A 16,779-nucleotide genomic window follows, 5' to 3' on the forward strand; every position below is an offset into this window, starting at 1 on the left:
TATTGTAGCTGGAAACGGCTGTTTTTAATGGAATATCTACACAGGTGTACAGAGGCCAATTATCAGCAACCATCACTCCTGTGTTCCAATGGCATGTTGTGTTAGCTAATCCAAGTTTATCATTTTAAAAGGCTAATTGATTATTAGAAAACCCTTTTGCAATTATGTTAGCACAGCTGAAAACTGTTGTTCTGATTAAAGAAGCAACAAAACTGGCCTTCTTTAGACTAGTTGAGTGTCTGGAGCATCAGCATTTGTGGGTTCGAATACAGGCTCAAAATGGCTAGAAACAAAGAACTTTCTTCTGTAACTCATCAGTCTATTCTTGTTCTGAGAAATGAAGGCTATTCCATGCGAGAATTTGCCAAGAAACTGAAGATCTCGTACAACGCTGTGTACTACTCCCTTCACAGAACAGCGTAAACTGGCTCTAACCAGAATAGAAAGAGGAGTGGGAGGCCCCGGTTCACAACTGAGCAAGAGGACAAGTACATTAGATTGTCTAGTTTGAGAAACAGACACCTCACAAGTCCTCAACTGACAGCTTTAAATAAATAGTGCCCGCAAAACATCAGTCTCAACGTCAACAGTGAAGAGGCGACTCTGGGATGCTGGCCTTCTAGGCTGAGTTGCAAAGAAAACGCCAAATCTCAGACTGGCCAATAAAAATAAAAGATTAAGATGGGCAAAAGAACACAGACACTGGACAGAGGAACTCTGTGTGATGCTCCAGATACTCAACTAGTGTAAAGAAGGCCAGTTTTATTGCTTCTTTAATCAGACAAAAGTTTTCAGCTGTGCTAACGTAATTGCAAAAAGGTTTTCTAATGATCAATTAGCCTTTTAAAATGATAAACTTGGATTAGCTAACACAACGTGCCATTGGAACACAGGTGTGATGGTTGCTGATAATGGGCCTCTGTACGCATGTAGATATTCCATAAAAAATAAGCCGTTTCCAGCTACGATAGTCATTTACAACATCAACAAAGTCTACACTGTATTTCTGATCAATTTTATGTTATTTTAATGCACAAAAAAATGTAATTTTCTTTCAAAAACAAGGACATTGCTAAGTGACCCCAAACGTTTAAACTGTAGTGTATATTTAGGCAATAAGGTCCAAGAGGGCGTGGTATATGGCCAATATACCAGGGCTAAGGGCTGTTCTTATGCACAATGCAAACCCCCGAGGTACCTTATTGGGATTATAAACTGGTTTCCCTCGTAATTTTTGTCGTTTTGTCATACGTGTGGTATATGGTCTAATATACCACTGCTGTCAGCCAATCATCATTCAGAGCTCGAACCACCCAGGTTATAATTATATTTAAAGGTGGTATATTATAAGTAATTCTAAAAGCAGTACGGGCTGCATGTTCAGAAGAGCAAAATACATTACATGAGCTTTACGCTTCATAGTATAATTAGGCAATTAGCTAACAAATTATCTAAGTGATTAGCTAATTAACCCTGAATTAATAAGCAATTAGCTCATTAATGACTTAGCTTATCGAGTAGAGTAATTGAAGTAATGGGGCAGTGGTGCCTGGAGTTGATCTAGTCTAGTGGTTAAGGCCACTGCCTCCAGCACATATTGTCCCCCTGCCTGCACGAGATTGAATCCCGGGCCTCACCATCCTTCTCACCTCTGTATCTCCCTTTAATGAATCTATCTATCTATCTCCCCTTCATCCATGCCTGTCACCGTCAAAAACAACAATAAAATCCTAATAAATAAATGTTGAAAAGTAATTGGTATACCTGGAGAGGTCATGTTGATGTTGAGGGTTTTCAGGCTGCTGATGTTCAGGCCAAGCGTCTGGGTGAGTGCAGAGGTCCTGTGTCACAAACATGCACAGGCATATCACACACATGCACACACAAACATTTGTCAACGATAACTTCCATTTACACAATATACCATTTAGTTCTTCATTTATTTTTAAGTCTACATGTCCTACAATGTCTCCATACCAGTTTATGTTGACATTGTAGGTGTTGGGGTCTCCTATGAAGGTTTCGAACAGAGCTTCAAACAGGTCAGAGCTGTCCTGGACCAGACTCCGGGTCATTATGTGGAAGGCCTGGAGAATGGGCATGGCAGTCTCACACAGGAACCCTGGGCCAAGAGACAGAGCCTGCATCACCTGTTGGATGGAGTCCATATCCTCCAGCGCACACACCTGCAACACAAGTTACAAGTTTATTTGCAATGTGTAATGAATAAGCCTACATTGAAAATCTCACTCACGAAGCAGAACGTGCAAGATGAGTCATATGGACTGTGAATTTTGTCCGTATAGAAGGCCAATGGTAGCAGTCAAAACACTGTAAATAAAACATGTTACTGTATGTGTGTGTGTCTTGTTGTAGAACACATGTAGCTCCTCGCTGTTGCAACAAATGTCTGTGCCTACCCTAGTCTTGGTGATGTTATGGTAGTCTAGACATTATTCCAGAGAGAATAGCCTCTATATCCCTCTCGCCCTACAGATGAAAGTTTCATGAGAAGTACTGTGTTCTAACCGTAGAGGTCAGGGAGACCAGTCTGTTGCTGAAGTTTCCATCTGACCAGCTGCTGCTGAAGAGTTCAGACCCTAACTGGATGGTCTGGAGTAGGAGGTGTAGGTTCACTTTGGAGGGAGGGAGAGAAGGAGGGAGTGAGAGAGCGTGGGAGGGAAAGGGAGGGCAGTAGAGATGTGTTAAGGTGACATGGTAACACAGTGTCCCACAGGGCATCATTACCACCTCTATTTCAGGGTGGCTTCTCTGAACAGCAAGCACCAAATTATTTGGGACCCTGCATACTACTGACAAGGCAAAGGGACCAACCCTTGCATCCCAAATGGCACCCTATTCCTCACATAGTGCACTACTTAGGTCTCTGGTCAAAGCAGTGAGACCTCAAGGAAAAACATCTAATTAAAACGAGACACGAACTACGGTGAATGGTAAATATTGGTGCATTGCATTGAAAACCCAGAAGAAAAGCGAGTGACTTAACATACTCTTTGAATCATTTAGGATCTCAGGGGTACTGCAGTGGAGAAAATAATAAAAAGGGTATGATCCTCAAGCTAGGATCATACCTCTGGGAAATGAAAGGGTTGTAGCTGAAGTAGCTGTGGTGCAGTTTTACAAGTGACTATATTGCATATACAGAGATATAACCTTGTTACGTGGCATTATAAAACAAGTACAGTAGCCAATTAAAATGTGGTCACAAAGCTATTATATTTGTGCGTGGGGGGGGGGGGGTATTTAGTGATTGAATTCTTACTTGGCTAATGCGATTTAATAATGTTTAATAAGGTGCAGAGTGTCTTTCTCTTGGAGATGTGCCATATGCCTCCTGGCTTATCTGGAGTTCTAACAAAGCTCACATTATTAAGCCTATCCTATTGCACTGCCTGGTTTCAATATGAAATATGTCCATTATATAATAATGGTGTTTGGAATATGGCTACATTAAAAACAGATTGTGCGCAATGATGTATATAAACTCTGGATTGCTGATGCTATGTATTGGCCAATGAGAGAATGAGAGGCTTTGAAGCCACCGGTCAGCTATATTGGCACTCCCCAGAAGGAGCAGTCCTCCATAGGAATGGATGGAATCCTACAGTATTTTAATTGAATAGGAAAACATGACACGTATTTAAGCATATATTTTTTTGTTGTAGTGGGGACAGTAACATTAGTACTTTCAAAAAATTATACTTTAAGGAAAATGTAGATATTTTTTGTATGTTTCGCTCACATAATATACCAATAAGGCACAAGAGGCAGTGCTGTATCATGAATACAGTCACATGTAAATGGTGTTGTTTGGACCGACACGATACCAACATTAAAATGACAATGAATTACACATTTTCATCAAAACTTTCATCAAATTTCATTCTTCCACCTCAAGATATTGTCTGGACAAAAATGTGGTCGTTAGTTCTTTTGGTCATGTTGCTACAAACGCGACCCAGTTGTTAATTATTTTTCACAAATTTGCTATGCAAAAGGACTGGTCGTCCGTTCTAAACAGAATGGTTGCTATGCAGGCTGGATAATGTTCTTGTCACTTGTCACCGACTTCAGATGACTCAGTCATGTCAAACATTGAAACTGGAATGACAGTCCACTAGCTGCATTTTTGTTTGTTTGAGTTATGTTCTATTGGCAATTACTTGGATATGTCCATGATAAAGACGTTGATGTGTGATTCAACTAGCTCTACAGTATGTATGGTACTACAGAGATCAGAATTCAAAAGTGAAACATTGTTTCCAAGGTCAGACAGGCAGACAGAGAGACGTATATTAACCCCTGCTGTACGAAACTAAATGCCAGGCTGGAAGCAAGGAGAAATAATGTGCGAGTAGAGATAAATACAAGCGCTGATTCGGACAGCAACATGAGCATGATATTCTTATGGAGTGATCATTTTCATATGGAACTGTTAGCAGGCGTTCGTGTGTCTATGACGGCGAATACATCATAGCTTGGAAAGCTGCTCGTCCAATCAGTATCCAGGATCCAAACAACCAGTTTTATAATATAACTTTGAAGTATGCATTAAGATGTTGATAGTATCATAAAATTGGCAAAAACAAATGTAGACATTAAAAAAAGCATTTCTATAGCTTCCAAAATATTTTTTACAATTGTGGGGTAGTGCCAAGATAGAGGCACGAGGCACGATGGCTTCAAAACAGCTCCCCTGTCAGTCATCTAGTGTATATAAATAATTGATTGCGTGGGATTCCTCAAGTAGGAGTTCCTAGTAGGAGTTATATAAAGGTCAAATAGAGAGGTGGAGGGAAGGTCTGACTTCTGACTTTTTCTGACTTCTGTATCAGAGGACACCTGACACGTGGAGCTGTAGAAATCAAATAATGCATATGAACATTTAACAGTGTGAAGACTGCATGTGGTTGTCTGTGAGGGTTAGGTCTGTAGGAGTCTAGAGTCGCCGCTACGCAATTAGACACAATGTGAGTAGGAGGAGGAAAGACAGCAGGGGAGATTGTCTGTGAGAGAAGTGGAGTTAGTAGGAGAACATATAGTTAGAGGCGTTTTGGAAATAAATTATTTATTCTAGAATGTTCTTATTTAAATGTATTTAAGTACATCTTCCCACTCTAAATCAACTAATATGGCAGCTTAATGATTTTACACATTTTGGATATTATGATAACATTGTGCCACCAGTAGTAACACCAATGATGGTAACACTAATAAGACATTTTAGGTTGTTGAAGATATTTTCTTAAACGGAGGCCAAAGACGCTCAAATCAAGGTTATGCTCAAATCAAGGTTATTAACCCTTTAAAAATAATTGACTAAAGTGATATGATTAAAAATGTTGCTCACAATGTTATTTCCCTTCATTTACATTTAGTAACAACAAGTGACACTTTGGATTTAGACACACCAAATTATCAATGGAATCCTCAAATTGATGACATTCTAAAAGGGTGTGATAAGCGAATCATTTTCTTTAATATAGACACCTCCCCTGATAACAGTTTGCCACTGGAGGGAATGCTCAAGGTCCTTGTATGTCTTCGTAAAGAGTGATTTTCAAGGCGCTAACATTAATGACATATGGCATAACTGAGGGACAGAAATTATACTAGTAAATAAAATAGGTATTTGGATAGCTTTGTTTGTTTATAATAATCTATACAATATGATAAATACTTTTGTTCATTTTCTAGCATTCATAATAGATAGATATCTCTAAATCCCCAAAATATGTCACTATTAACTCTACACATCACTACTGGGGACAAGCCAGTTTGCTTACCCTACTGTAAGTACTTTGAACAATGCATAAACATTGTATAAAGGACTTGCATTATGTTTTATAATTGATAAACATCTCAATATAATCAAAAACATGTATGATGTGTAACTATTTGTCATTTTAAAGTGTTTTCATGGTTGCAAAGGCAAGGGCAAATGCTACCGCAACTCAAGAACGACCCCACTACATTTGACCAGAGCCCTATGGCCCTTGGTCAGAAGTACTACACTAAAATAGGGAATGGGGTGCCATTTGGGATGTAGGCCTAGTTAGAGATATTCTAGGGTTAGAGGCTAGGATAATGGAAGAATGAAGAAAAGTAATCTTGCCCACTCAGCGGATTCCCCTCCATCAAACTAACGATGGAAACTAAATGGGATTTTTTTGTCTTTGTAATGTCTTTCTGGAGCCAATCGGTCAGGTCTATAGTGAGACTCCTGTCTCCTTTATTTATCAACCATTTAAACAACGTGAGTCCTATTGAGCAATACATTTAATTTCAAGGGAGTCCTGACTGAGCCATGAGCCTCTGAACCACTAAGAGAGGAGGGCGATGGAGTCAAGAATTGATTGATTTGTAAATGAAGAGTAAAGTAACTAGGCTTACCTTGTGATTCAGTGGCCAGGCCCATTGTGATATTCTTAATAAGGGGAGCATAGGGAAGGTCCTCGGGAACCCTGTTAGATATGTCTGTCAGAACCATCGTCAACCTGTGGGAGTGTGCGGAAGACGAAAAACCATCATCATCACCTGCTCCTCTCATTTCTGCATGTAGTACTGTAAACTACAATTAGTTACATATTTTATCATGGTTGTTATGCACATGATCCTAACAGACTAGATGATAATATTAGTAGATTATAGTATTAAAGTAAACACCAAGTAACTGGAAAATACTGCTTCTGAGATAAAAGAATAAGTCATCCAAGCTGAGATCTCTGTATGCTACATCTGTGAGCACAAGCTATTGTCATGGGACAGATGGGACACTTATTCAGCTTCATTAATCATTTATCTCCAAAGCAACAGAAAAACTTAGCCTGGTCCCAGACCTGTTTGTGCTTGATAGCCAACGTCTATGATCATTTTCATGCCAACGACCATAGAAGTTGGCAGGACAGGACAAACAGATATGCAATCAGTCTAAAAACAGAAAACGAACTTGTGTGTCCAGTTGGTCTCGTTCATCATTAGCAGATGTCCAGTGTTCATTTTGGCTGCAGCCAGTACCAGACGAGCCACGCTGGCCTCCATGCTAGTGTTTGCCAGGCCCAGGAGACCCTGAACGTTATGGAGAAGCAGCTGGGTGATATCAGCAGTCTGGGCCAGGGGACCTCGGCCTGACCGTAACACCTGCAACATCTTCTGGATGGCATGTTCCAGGTCGCCTAAATGGTTAACAGACACAAATATAGTCCTTTCTACAGTGCTAGTTTTAATGTAAGCATTCCTTCAAGGAGGAACAAGTATATATTGGTTAATTTGTTTGAATCAATACATTAAAAATGTTTAGCAAATGTTTTGCTTGATCTTAATTGTAAGTGCTCATCCATGGAGCAGATAATTATAGCTTGCCAGTCCCTGACACAAGAGGGACCATTACCTTGTATCATAGTTCCCTGGTACAAAAAAAGATGGAGAAAGAATTACCTATGATACTGCCTGTTGTCTGCAGGCTGGGGTATGAAGACAGAGAGACCAGGAGACTCTGAACCGAGCTAGAGATGACAGCCATAGCGCCGGCTATGTCCCCAGTGGTGGCGGTGTAGTTGATAGCCATGGTGGTGATGTGCAAGATATGGAGGGAGACGTTGAAGTAGTGTTCACTGCCATCGGGCATCAGGGGTGCCACAGCCATGGCAGCCCGGTTGAGGGATGCCAACATGGAGGGTACGTGGACGGCTGATTGGGGCATTGATAAACCTTGCCACAGGCTGGTAGACACCTGGTGATGATGATGTTTTTTAATTGTTCAAAAATCATTGTACAAATAGCCAGCCACAAGCTCAATTGCAAGAACAATTTACAACGTAATGATTCAATATGAAACATTACAAATATGACTAACATATTTACTGTTGACCCCCTTATGTATGCATTCATAAAGCACTTATAACAGTTACATAAGACATTATAATATCTGTCAAAGGCAGTCACAAACATTACCTGTTGTGACACTCTAAACAGGACCTGGACCGTGGCAACAGCACTGTCCCCCTGGTACCCTGTTGGGGTGTTGGTTAGGTTGAGCATGGTAAGGATAGACATGGTGACCTGCTTGGAGATCCCCAGGAAGGACGGAGGGATCTGGGCCGTGTTGGAGACCCCAGAGAGGGCAGCGAGAAGGACCGGCTCCAGAGGGAGAACGTATATTCTCTGGTCCTCAGGCAGAAAGGCCACCAGGGCAAGGAAAGTCTGATTGATCATTGCCTCTTTCTCGTGAGGGCTGCTGAAGTTGTGACTTTCAGCGGAGAGGTTGAACAGGGTATGAGTGGCTAAGGCACTGTTCAGGAAGAGAGGGTGAGTGATGGACTGGATCGGCTTCCTGTCCGGAAGGGTTGTCTCCCTATCAGAGGCCAGGAGATGATCCAGTGAGGCAGAGAGCATGCTTGTAGCCTTCATCATCTTCTTCATGTCCCGTGGGTGTGAAACCAGCCGTGCAAAGCCTTTCACCATCTGGCCAGAGGTGTTGAGGTACATCAGGCTGTCCGTGGGTAGGTAAGAGGTGAACACAGCAATGGTCTGGTCTAGAGCCATCATGTACGGAGCCAGACTCATGTAAGCTTCTGGTCTGGACAGAGAGCTGAGGATGTTCTGAATAATAGCATTGATCTGAGATGTAATATCAGAGACCTCTTCAAGGTTATCCGCCAGGATGTCGTTGAAGGCGGTGAGAAACTGAACGGCCATGTTGGATCCATTGTTGGGGCCACTGTAGATGATCCTTGCCACCTCAGCACTCAGCTGCCTAACCATATGCTCCACCCTCTGGGCGACCTGTAGTGGGGGATGCTTGGACAGCACCATGGCCAGGTCCGCCATCTTGCCCAGGCCTGCTGACAACTTCTGTATCTTGGCCAAGTCCTCCATGATCCAGTCTTCATGTGCTATCTCCACGAATAGCTGGCTGTATGCCTGCCACTGTTTGGGGAGGGTGAGGTAGGAGAGGATGCCCAGGGCCACGTCGATGGGGTCGTCCAGAGGAGGGGGGACTGAGGGGCCCCATGTCACGGCTCCGGCCCTGGACATGGACCTGGAGACGTTCCCCATGGGTGGTAGTGATGGTGGTACCATGCCCATGTCCCTAGAGACCCCTTTGAGCACTACAGACAAGTCAGGGTTGCCGAAGAAAATATGGGCAGTCTCCATGATGTCTGGCATGGTGGGTGGCATTGCCAGGGCCTGGAACAAGACAGGGTAGTCCAAGTAGAACAAATCAAGGAAGTCATCCATTGGCTCTTTCATTGGCTCCTCCCTCATCAATTCGCGGCGGACCCTCCTGGACACACCCTCATTGTGGTGGGGGAAGGGACTCCTGCTCCGCCCGGTCATCTCGTCTTGTAATTGGCTCAGGTAGTAGTCCAGCGGGGCGAAGAGATCACTGGTCTGAGATACCTAAAAATGCAGAAAAAAAGGCCAGCACCTACTTGAATATGATTTGCAATTGAAGCTTTGTGTTTATTTTCTTTAACTTATAATAACATCATATCTTCATTAACCACATGCATGTGTCTGGGATACCTGTCTGAGCATGGTGATGACGTGCTCTGCTAGCTCCACAAACATCTCAGAGATGGGAGGGACGGGGACACTCATCTGTCTCAAAGTGGATAAGAAGGCTTTCACCACCTCGTACATCCTGGGCAGAGCCTGGGTTACCAGATCCAACCCGGTGGCGGTAGAGGAGCCCCACCAGCCGCTGAACTCAATAGCCTTCTCCAGGATGAGGTTTGTGGCGTTGGCAGATAGGAACTGTTCCATGACGCCGTAGACAATAGGCCAGTCTCCCAGAAACTGTACACGGACCAGCTCCCTGATCATATCTTTCAGCAGCTTGTTGATCCACCCTCCGTCTGGCCTGGAGAAGATGTTCTCTGTGAATGGATGAATGAAAGAATGGATGAATGAGTTTCAATTTCTGTCTTGTAACATTCATGTGACCAATCATTTATGTGATAATTAGACACAATTTTAAATGACATAACAGTGCAAAGTTGTACCTGTGAGTGTGGCCTGGATGGAGTCCTGGGTGAGATTAGACCCGGTGAGGAGCATCTCCAGCGCTTCCATCAGGAGGTGCTGGGCAGATGTGGCATTCTACAATAGAATAGAATCGTTTATTGTCCATTTGGTGAAAACTGAAATTCCGCTTCTGCCTTTTCCCAACACCCCCAGACAGACACACACACTCTCTCTCACACACACACACACACACACACACACACACACACACACACACACACACACACACACACACACACACACACACACACACACACACACACACACACACACACACACACACACAAATGTTGAGAGGCACAGGGGTCAGAAACCACCGGGTGCATGGAGAGCACTTTAGGGTTAAGTGATTGCCTTGATCAATGGCACAAAGGAAGAAGATGGCACAGCACCTGGAGGAGCTGGCTGTAGACCATGGTGTAGTTGATAGTCATCTCCATGGCTTGGAGGTAGGGACGCATCCACAGGTCCAGGTCCTCGGTGAAGTTCATGCCTGTCAGGAGGATCTCCATGGCTTCCATGAACACATGCTGGGCGGAGGTGGAGTTCTGAAATAGAATAGAATAGTTTACGCACACACACACACACGCACACAAACATTGAGGGGAGATTGTAAGATACCTGGAGTAGATGTCTATTCTCCAGAGTGTAGTTTAGGGTCATCTCTACAGCCAGAAGGTAGGGTCTCATCCAGGGGTTGTCCATGGCCAGGGCATCCAGCTGCTCCAAGGCCATCCTAAGATCCTGAGTACTGGGGAGGACAAAAGTCATGGATTAGGACCAATGACTGTACAACGAATCATTTACAACAAGAATATACAGATCTGTATGTTTAAGGTTATGACTGTGAGTGAGGACAATAGGGAGCGGTTTCCAAGCTCAATGGAGAATATGTGTCCGGGAAACAGGCCCTATGTCTTAAAGACATAGATAAATTGAATGCTTTCACATATATTATAATTTCATACATGCAGGACAGAAATGCTACTTATGTGTCAGTGAAACTACTCTCCCATTAGTGAAATAGCAGCAAGAGATATGTTGGTGTCAGAAACAAAGAATATAATAGCATATAGCTAAAGTTGGATAGCCTGTGGTTAAATTGAAACAGAGAATGTATTTACTGTATGCTTTCATGTACTGCAACTGCTACACTTTTCCCCTACATAAAATAATAATGACTCAGTAATACCATTATTTCATTCATCTGGATTGAATATAATCATAATTCAGCATGTATTTTTTGGGGGGTACTTATTCATAATTTTGGGATATAATTTAGGCCGTGGTATAAGATTGTTTGTTTCTTTGGGATATTTCCATTACAGTGGTCAGTGATCTACGACTCTCGCCGTCAAACTTGGTCTACATCCCAAATGGCACCCTATTCCCTTCATAGAGCGCTATCACATTGGGCCCTGGTCAAAAGTAGTACATTATATAGGGAATAGGGTGCCATTTGGGATGCAATCGTGATTGATTCCATGAGATATGTATAATGTGATTCTTATCAGCACTGAGTTCATTATTACAGAGAAGGAAATCAATTAAAGAGGAAAAGAGACTCAGATAACTGAATAATAGTTAGACATCACTATCTGCACACACACACACACACACACACACACACACACACACACACACACACACACACACACACACACACACACACACACACACACACACACACACACACACACACACACACACACACACACACACACACACACACACACAGAGATGAGTCACAGGATCTGTGTTCAGGTAAAGAGTTAAACTAAACTAATGCACATTTGATTGTTCCAAATTCTCTAATGTAATTTAGGAAGGAATCTAAATTGGTTTGCCTCTGGTTTGTGCGTGTAGGTGATAAAATGACTGTGATTTGTGTCTTTATTGGTCATTCAATTCTCTCTCTAACCCTCTGAGATAAACATTTTATTCTGCCTAATGCTTTTCTCCTCGTCCTTCTCGATGTCTTGTATTTGAGCACTCCCAGGGCCCATATTCACAAAGTGTGTCAGAGAAGAAGGGCCGTTCTAGGATCAGTTTTGCCTTCCAGATCATAATGAATATGATTATATGGACAGGGCGAACCTGATCCTAGCTCAGCACTCCTACTCTGGGATGCTTTTTGAATACAGTCAGAGAAACAGCTTATAAACAGCTTATAAAGTAAACAGGGTGTGTCAATCGGGTATACTGAGAAAGGCAGAATAAACAAAAACACAAAGCAAAACCGGAGATGACTTGCACTCTTCCTCTGACTGTCAAAGTTTACCTTGTGGTGACTCAAAACAACCATTAGTGGCACATAGAAACAAAGTCATGCGAAGGTCTGGTCAGGTAAGTATTTGTCACTGTTATACCCTTTTTACACTATTGTTCTGACCCAAACCGTCCTATACTGATATTTTCATTTCACATTGTCCTTTCCAGCCACTACCATATGGTGGATACGTAACCAGGCCAATGCAGTACAGCTCAGCTCGGATCAGTCATGTGAAAGGGGCATTAGTGTTTTGGTTGTTAACTAATATATAATAATAATATTTAGTAGACACTTTTGGGTGTCCCCAGGGGGAATTGAACCTGCAGAACTTGGGATTGCAAGTGCCATGCTATACCAACTGAGCCACACAGTACTCACCTCTGGCTCAGTTGTAGTTGGAGAAACTGTGCGTTCCAGTGAGCCTGGTCCTCGGTGGTCATATTAAGTCCCTGTAGCTGGTACAATGTGTTGAACAGCATTGCACCAAGCTGCTCAGTAACTATGGTGCGGTTAACCTGGACCCAGTAGAACGAACTCAGAGCTGCCACCATCATAGCTGCTGTAGTGTCCACTGACACTGGCCCATGCCCCATCCCCATGCCCTGGGAAGAGAACACAACAGAAGACAACAGGCAAAGGAGCTGTGTCAGTAACGTAGCAGCAGAGTTTACTAGGTGCTACCACAGTGCCCTCTAGTGGGGAAGTTTAACAAACTGAAATCCTAGTGATTACTACTACTCACGGTCATGTTTGGATTGGCATAGACATAGTTGGACGCAGCATCGGCCTCCATGACTGGTAGCAGGCTGATGTTACACCACAAACCCAGGCTGGCCTCACTCAGCCCAGCCGCCTCTCTAACTGGCTCCCAGGCTTTCAGGACCTGCCTGCACTCCAAGGTCTTACTCCTATTAGCAGCCTATGATGGTGAAAAACAGCAACAAGGAGGGACAGTGAACTGTGATTTCTACTTAATTATTTAAAAAACAAAACAGCTTAACAGAAGAATGGGATTAAATAATAATAATAATAATAATAATAAACTAATTGACATCAAGACAAACGTGGGGAAATGGACTCATTCTTCTCCACAAGCAGTTCCAGTAAAGAGAAGGGCAGAAGATTCACACCGTTATCAGTGATAATCTTGAAGACTGCATACTGTCTCATACATACAATGGGGGATAAAATATCGGCCTTATTTGACTTCTTTATTCTGGACAGTCATCAGATTCTCTCTAGGGTGAACACACAACAATACAGTATATCATATGAAGGGTAATAGAACAGACGATTAAGTAAGCCGGTCAAGTGTGTCAATAAAACTTGTATAGACTCCATATTTATGTAGAAACACTTCCTTTTATTGCATAAATATGTATGGCATGACTAAGAGTTTGGTCACATGAAAGGTGATCTATTGAGAATGAATCCTAAAACTTACTAAAACTAAACTCAATGGTGTAGTTTTTCCTTGTCTCTTTTCCTTGTTGGATCACCCACAGCTTGAAAGGAAGTTGGGGAAGCTGTGACCTATTCTCTTTCTATTCATCTTTTATTGTACCTCATTGTCCAAGCTTGGGCGTGGGCTGGAATCTCAGGGGAGAACTTTGTCCTGATCCACATGAACCCTTTTCACACTGTCATACCAACTCAAACTAAACTGTGCTGGCTCTGATATTTTATTTCAATTTGTTCTTTTCAGCATGGTTCCAGCATCTATGGTGGATGTGTAACCTGGCCAGCTCAGTACTGCTTAGTTTGGTTTGGCTAGGTAATGTGAAAATACCTATTGTGATACATCTCCCTCCTGATTCTTAAGGTTGTGAAACTGTTCTAGACAACTTTTTTAGGCAATATTGACAGGTAATGTGGCTTACAACGAGATGGGGTATGAGATACTAGGGCAATCAGTTTTGGCAACGGTCAACTGAATATATATATATATTTTTTACTGAAAACAATGATCTTGGGCCACCGTTTAGAGTGCAAAGGTGAGTCTATGCTCATTGTGTTGTCGTTAAGAACATCTCTGAACCAGATTTTAAAAAGTATATTTGATATTTGTGACCATTCCTGAGACTGTTCTCTCAGTGACAGATAGCTAAACAGACAAACAATAGCCTACCCAAGTCAGGATGAACGTTCAAAACATGAGGAGCCAATTGTCTTTCAACAGCAGCATAGCTTGAGGTATTTAGTTTCCCTTCCACTGAAGCCATCAAACCGGTAAATTCTTTAACAATTGAACATGAATTCATGAAATTGGCCCATGTGTTATTTATTGTGAAGAGCATGACATTCCTAGTGAGCACTGAGGACATTGTGTTACCAACCACGTAACCTAGTAAATGTCACGAAGAGGGTGAGAACCAGCAGTTCTCACCAGCAGAACCAGCAGTTCTCAGCAGTAAGGCAGAAAGAAGAAAACAGAAAGACTGCAGCCAGTGCTCTGACCAAACCTGTATGGCAGCTTCCACAGTGAGCTCGATGGCAGGGATCATTCCCTCAGACACGCCAGCCATATTGAAATCACTGCCATTCACAGCTTGTACCAACTCTGACATCAGGACAGCCAGTGGCTTCTGGAAACTCAAGATGAATGCTGGGAAAGAGAGAGAAAAGGGGGGGGGCAGAGAGAGATAATGAGAGAGAGAGAGAGAGAGAGAGTTTTACAATGGGACACTAAGATAAGTATTTGCATAAATAAATTTCAATGCTAGGCTACAGTTCACCAAATCCCTAACTTGTGTATCTCATGTACTGTATGTCTAATGTACAGAATTACTAGCAATCTGTGGTACAAAGGAAACAACAGTGCTGTCGAGGGTGTATGGAAAGCTGCCTCTCAGTCTCACCTGTCTCAGCCTGCATATTGTTGACCAAGGCTCCCATGACTTGGCTCATGACAGAAACAGCAGGGGGAACAGAGTCCCACACCGGGGTGTCCCTGAGGGTCGACAGGAGGGCCCCAATCATCCCCTCCAACCTGACAACACAGGGAAGCACTTGGTTTAGAAACTTTACAACCAACATAATATAGCTAACTTAAAACTATCACTATATACACAACAGGTGGTTATGTTGTGGCCCTCAATACTATACAATAAAATATAATACTATACTACCAAAACAAACATGATAATGTTCTCCCCACTGACTAAAATATAATACTATATTTTATTTAACTAGGCAAGTCAATTATTATTCACAATGACAGCCTACCCCAGCCAAACCCAGACGACGCTGAGCCAGTTGTGCACCGCGCTATGGGACTCACAATCACGGCCGGATGTGAAACAGCCTGGATTCAAACCAAGGAATGTAGTGACACCTCTTGCACTGAGATGCAGTGCCTTAGACCACTGCGCCACTCGGTAGCCCAAGCATGCTATACTATACTACCTTACTATAGTTAAAACACCATGGTAATTCTCTCCTCATCTAACCAGATACCACTTTCTTCCTCGTACCGATGACCCCTGACCCCTGAACGTACTTATCCCAGCTGCTTTGGTTAGCCTGCTGAGTGAGGATCTGTATCAGCACAGGGAGTATGTCAGGGAGCATCTCAGGAGAAGGCAGAGGGAAAGGCATGATACCCTGCTGCCCAAGGATGAGGGGTAGCACAGAGTTTAGGAGACCAGTCATCTGAAAGGATACAAAAATATAATGTTGCTAGTGTTCTCCATTGGAAAACAGCACCATTTATTAAGGCATGGTTATTAGACAGAAGGAAAGATTGACTAACTGAAATTATTATTGGAATTGTCCACACCATGAGCTACTGTGACTCTTGAATGTCAGTGACAGCTCAATCTTTGTATTTTTACATTTTGTATTAAACCTTCATTTAACTAGGCAAGTCAGTAACCCACTGAGGGAAAACACTGACACATATTATAAGATGTAAACTGGACAAACCACAAAATATACAATCTTGATATCTGCATCGGATAGCATTTTGTGCTTTGGCATGTTGTTGACTGCCTGAGGTATATGTCATACAACTGACAAGCCTACAGCACATGTATAAAGATGACTTTGCAGAACTGCCACTGTCGTAGAAGGAATTTGATTATTATTTTTAAAAATTACCTTTAATTAACTAGGCAAGTCAATTAAGAACAAATTCTTATTTTCAATGACGGTCTAGGAACAGTGGTCATGGACAGAACAACAGATTTGTACCTTGTCAGCTCGGGCATTCGAACTTGCAACCTTTCGGTTACTAGCCCAACGCTCTAACCACGAGGCTACCCTGCCGCCCCTTTTCACTGATAATAAACGCAAAGGTATAATATATAATGCCTTACCTGACCAGCAATTTCTGCAAGGTTTTCAGCAGTCATATCATTACCAATGTTAGCCCATAGACTCATGTTGCTCCAAGGGCCCATGTTGCTAACTGTTGACAATAATAATGTTACAATTATGAAAAATGACAGCATATCGTT

General features: G+C 42.5%; 1 protein-coding gene across 1 annotated transcript in view; it reads right to left on the bottom strand.

The window, feature by feature from the left end:
* abca12 (ATP-binding cassette, sub-family A (ABC1), member 12) overlaps nucleotides 1-16,726 on the bottom strand; it is a 65,218-nt gene extending 48,492 nt beyond the window's left edge. Inside the window, exons 1-17 of the mRNA XM_055878343.1 lie at nucleotides 16,639-16,726; nucleotides 15,822-15,973; nucleotides 15,181-15,311; nucleotides 14,785-14,927; nucleotides 13,065-13,241; nucleotides 12,701-12,924; nucleotides 10,672-10,801; nucleotides 10,443-10,598; nucleotides 10,029-10,125; nucleotides 9,550-9,902; nucleotides 7,975-9,423; nucleotides 7,459-7,753; nucleotides 6,971-7,196; nucleotides 6,415-6,518; nucleotides 2,530-2,636; nucleotides 1,978-2,186; nucleotides 1,765-1,841 (exon numbers count right to left, since the gene is read on the bottom strand). Coding sequence (XP_055734318.1) covers nucleotides 1,765-1,841; nucleotides 1,978-2,186; nucleotides 2,530-2,636; nucleotides 6,415-6,518; nucleotides 6,971-7,196; nucleotides 7,459-7,753; nucleotides 7,975-9,423; nucleotides 9,550-9,902; nucleotides 10,029-10,125; nucleotides 10,443-10,598; nucleotides 10,672-10,801; nucleotides 12,701-12,924; nucleotides 13,065-13,241; nucleotides 14,785-14,927; nucleotides 15,181-15,311; nucleotides 15,822-15,973; nucleotides 16,639-16,722 — 4,114 coding nt within the window. The 5' untranslated portion in view covers nucleotides 16,723-16,726. The remainder of the gene's footprint in view (nucleotides 1-1,764; nucleotides 1,842-1,977; nucleotides 2,187-2,529; nucleotides 2,637-6,414; nucleotides 6,519-6,970; nucleotides 7,197-7,458; nucleotides 7,754-7,974; nucleotides 9,424-9,549; nucleotides 9,903-10,028; nucleotides 10,126-10,442; nucleotides 10,599-10,671; nucleotides 10,802-12,700; nucleotides 12,925-13,064; nucleotides 13,242-14,784; nucleotides 14,928-15,180; nucleotides 15,312-15,821; nucleotides 15,974-16,638) is intronic.
* Nucleotides 16,727-16,779: the final 53 nt, after the last annotated feature.

This window comes from Salvelinus fontinalis, chromosome 23 (genome assembly GCF_029448725.1).
Source record: "Salvelinus fontinalis isolate EN_2023a chromosome 23, ASM2944872v1, whole genome shotgun sequence".
Lineage (NCBI taxonomy): Eukaryota > Metazoa > Chordata > Actinopteri > Salmoniformes > Salmonidae > Salvelinus > Salvelinus fontinalis.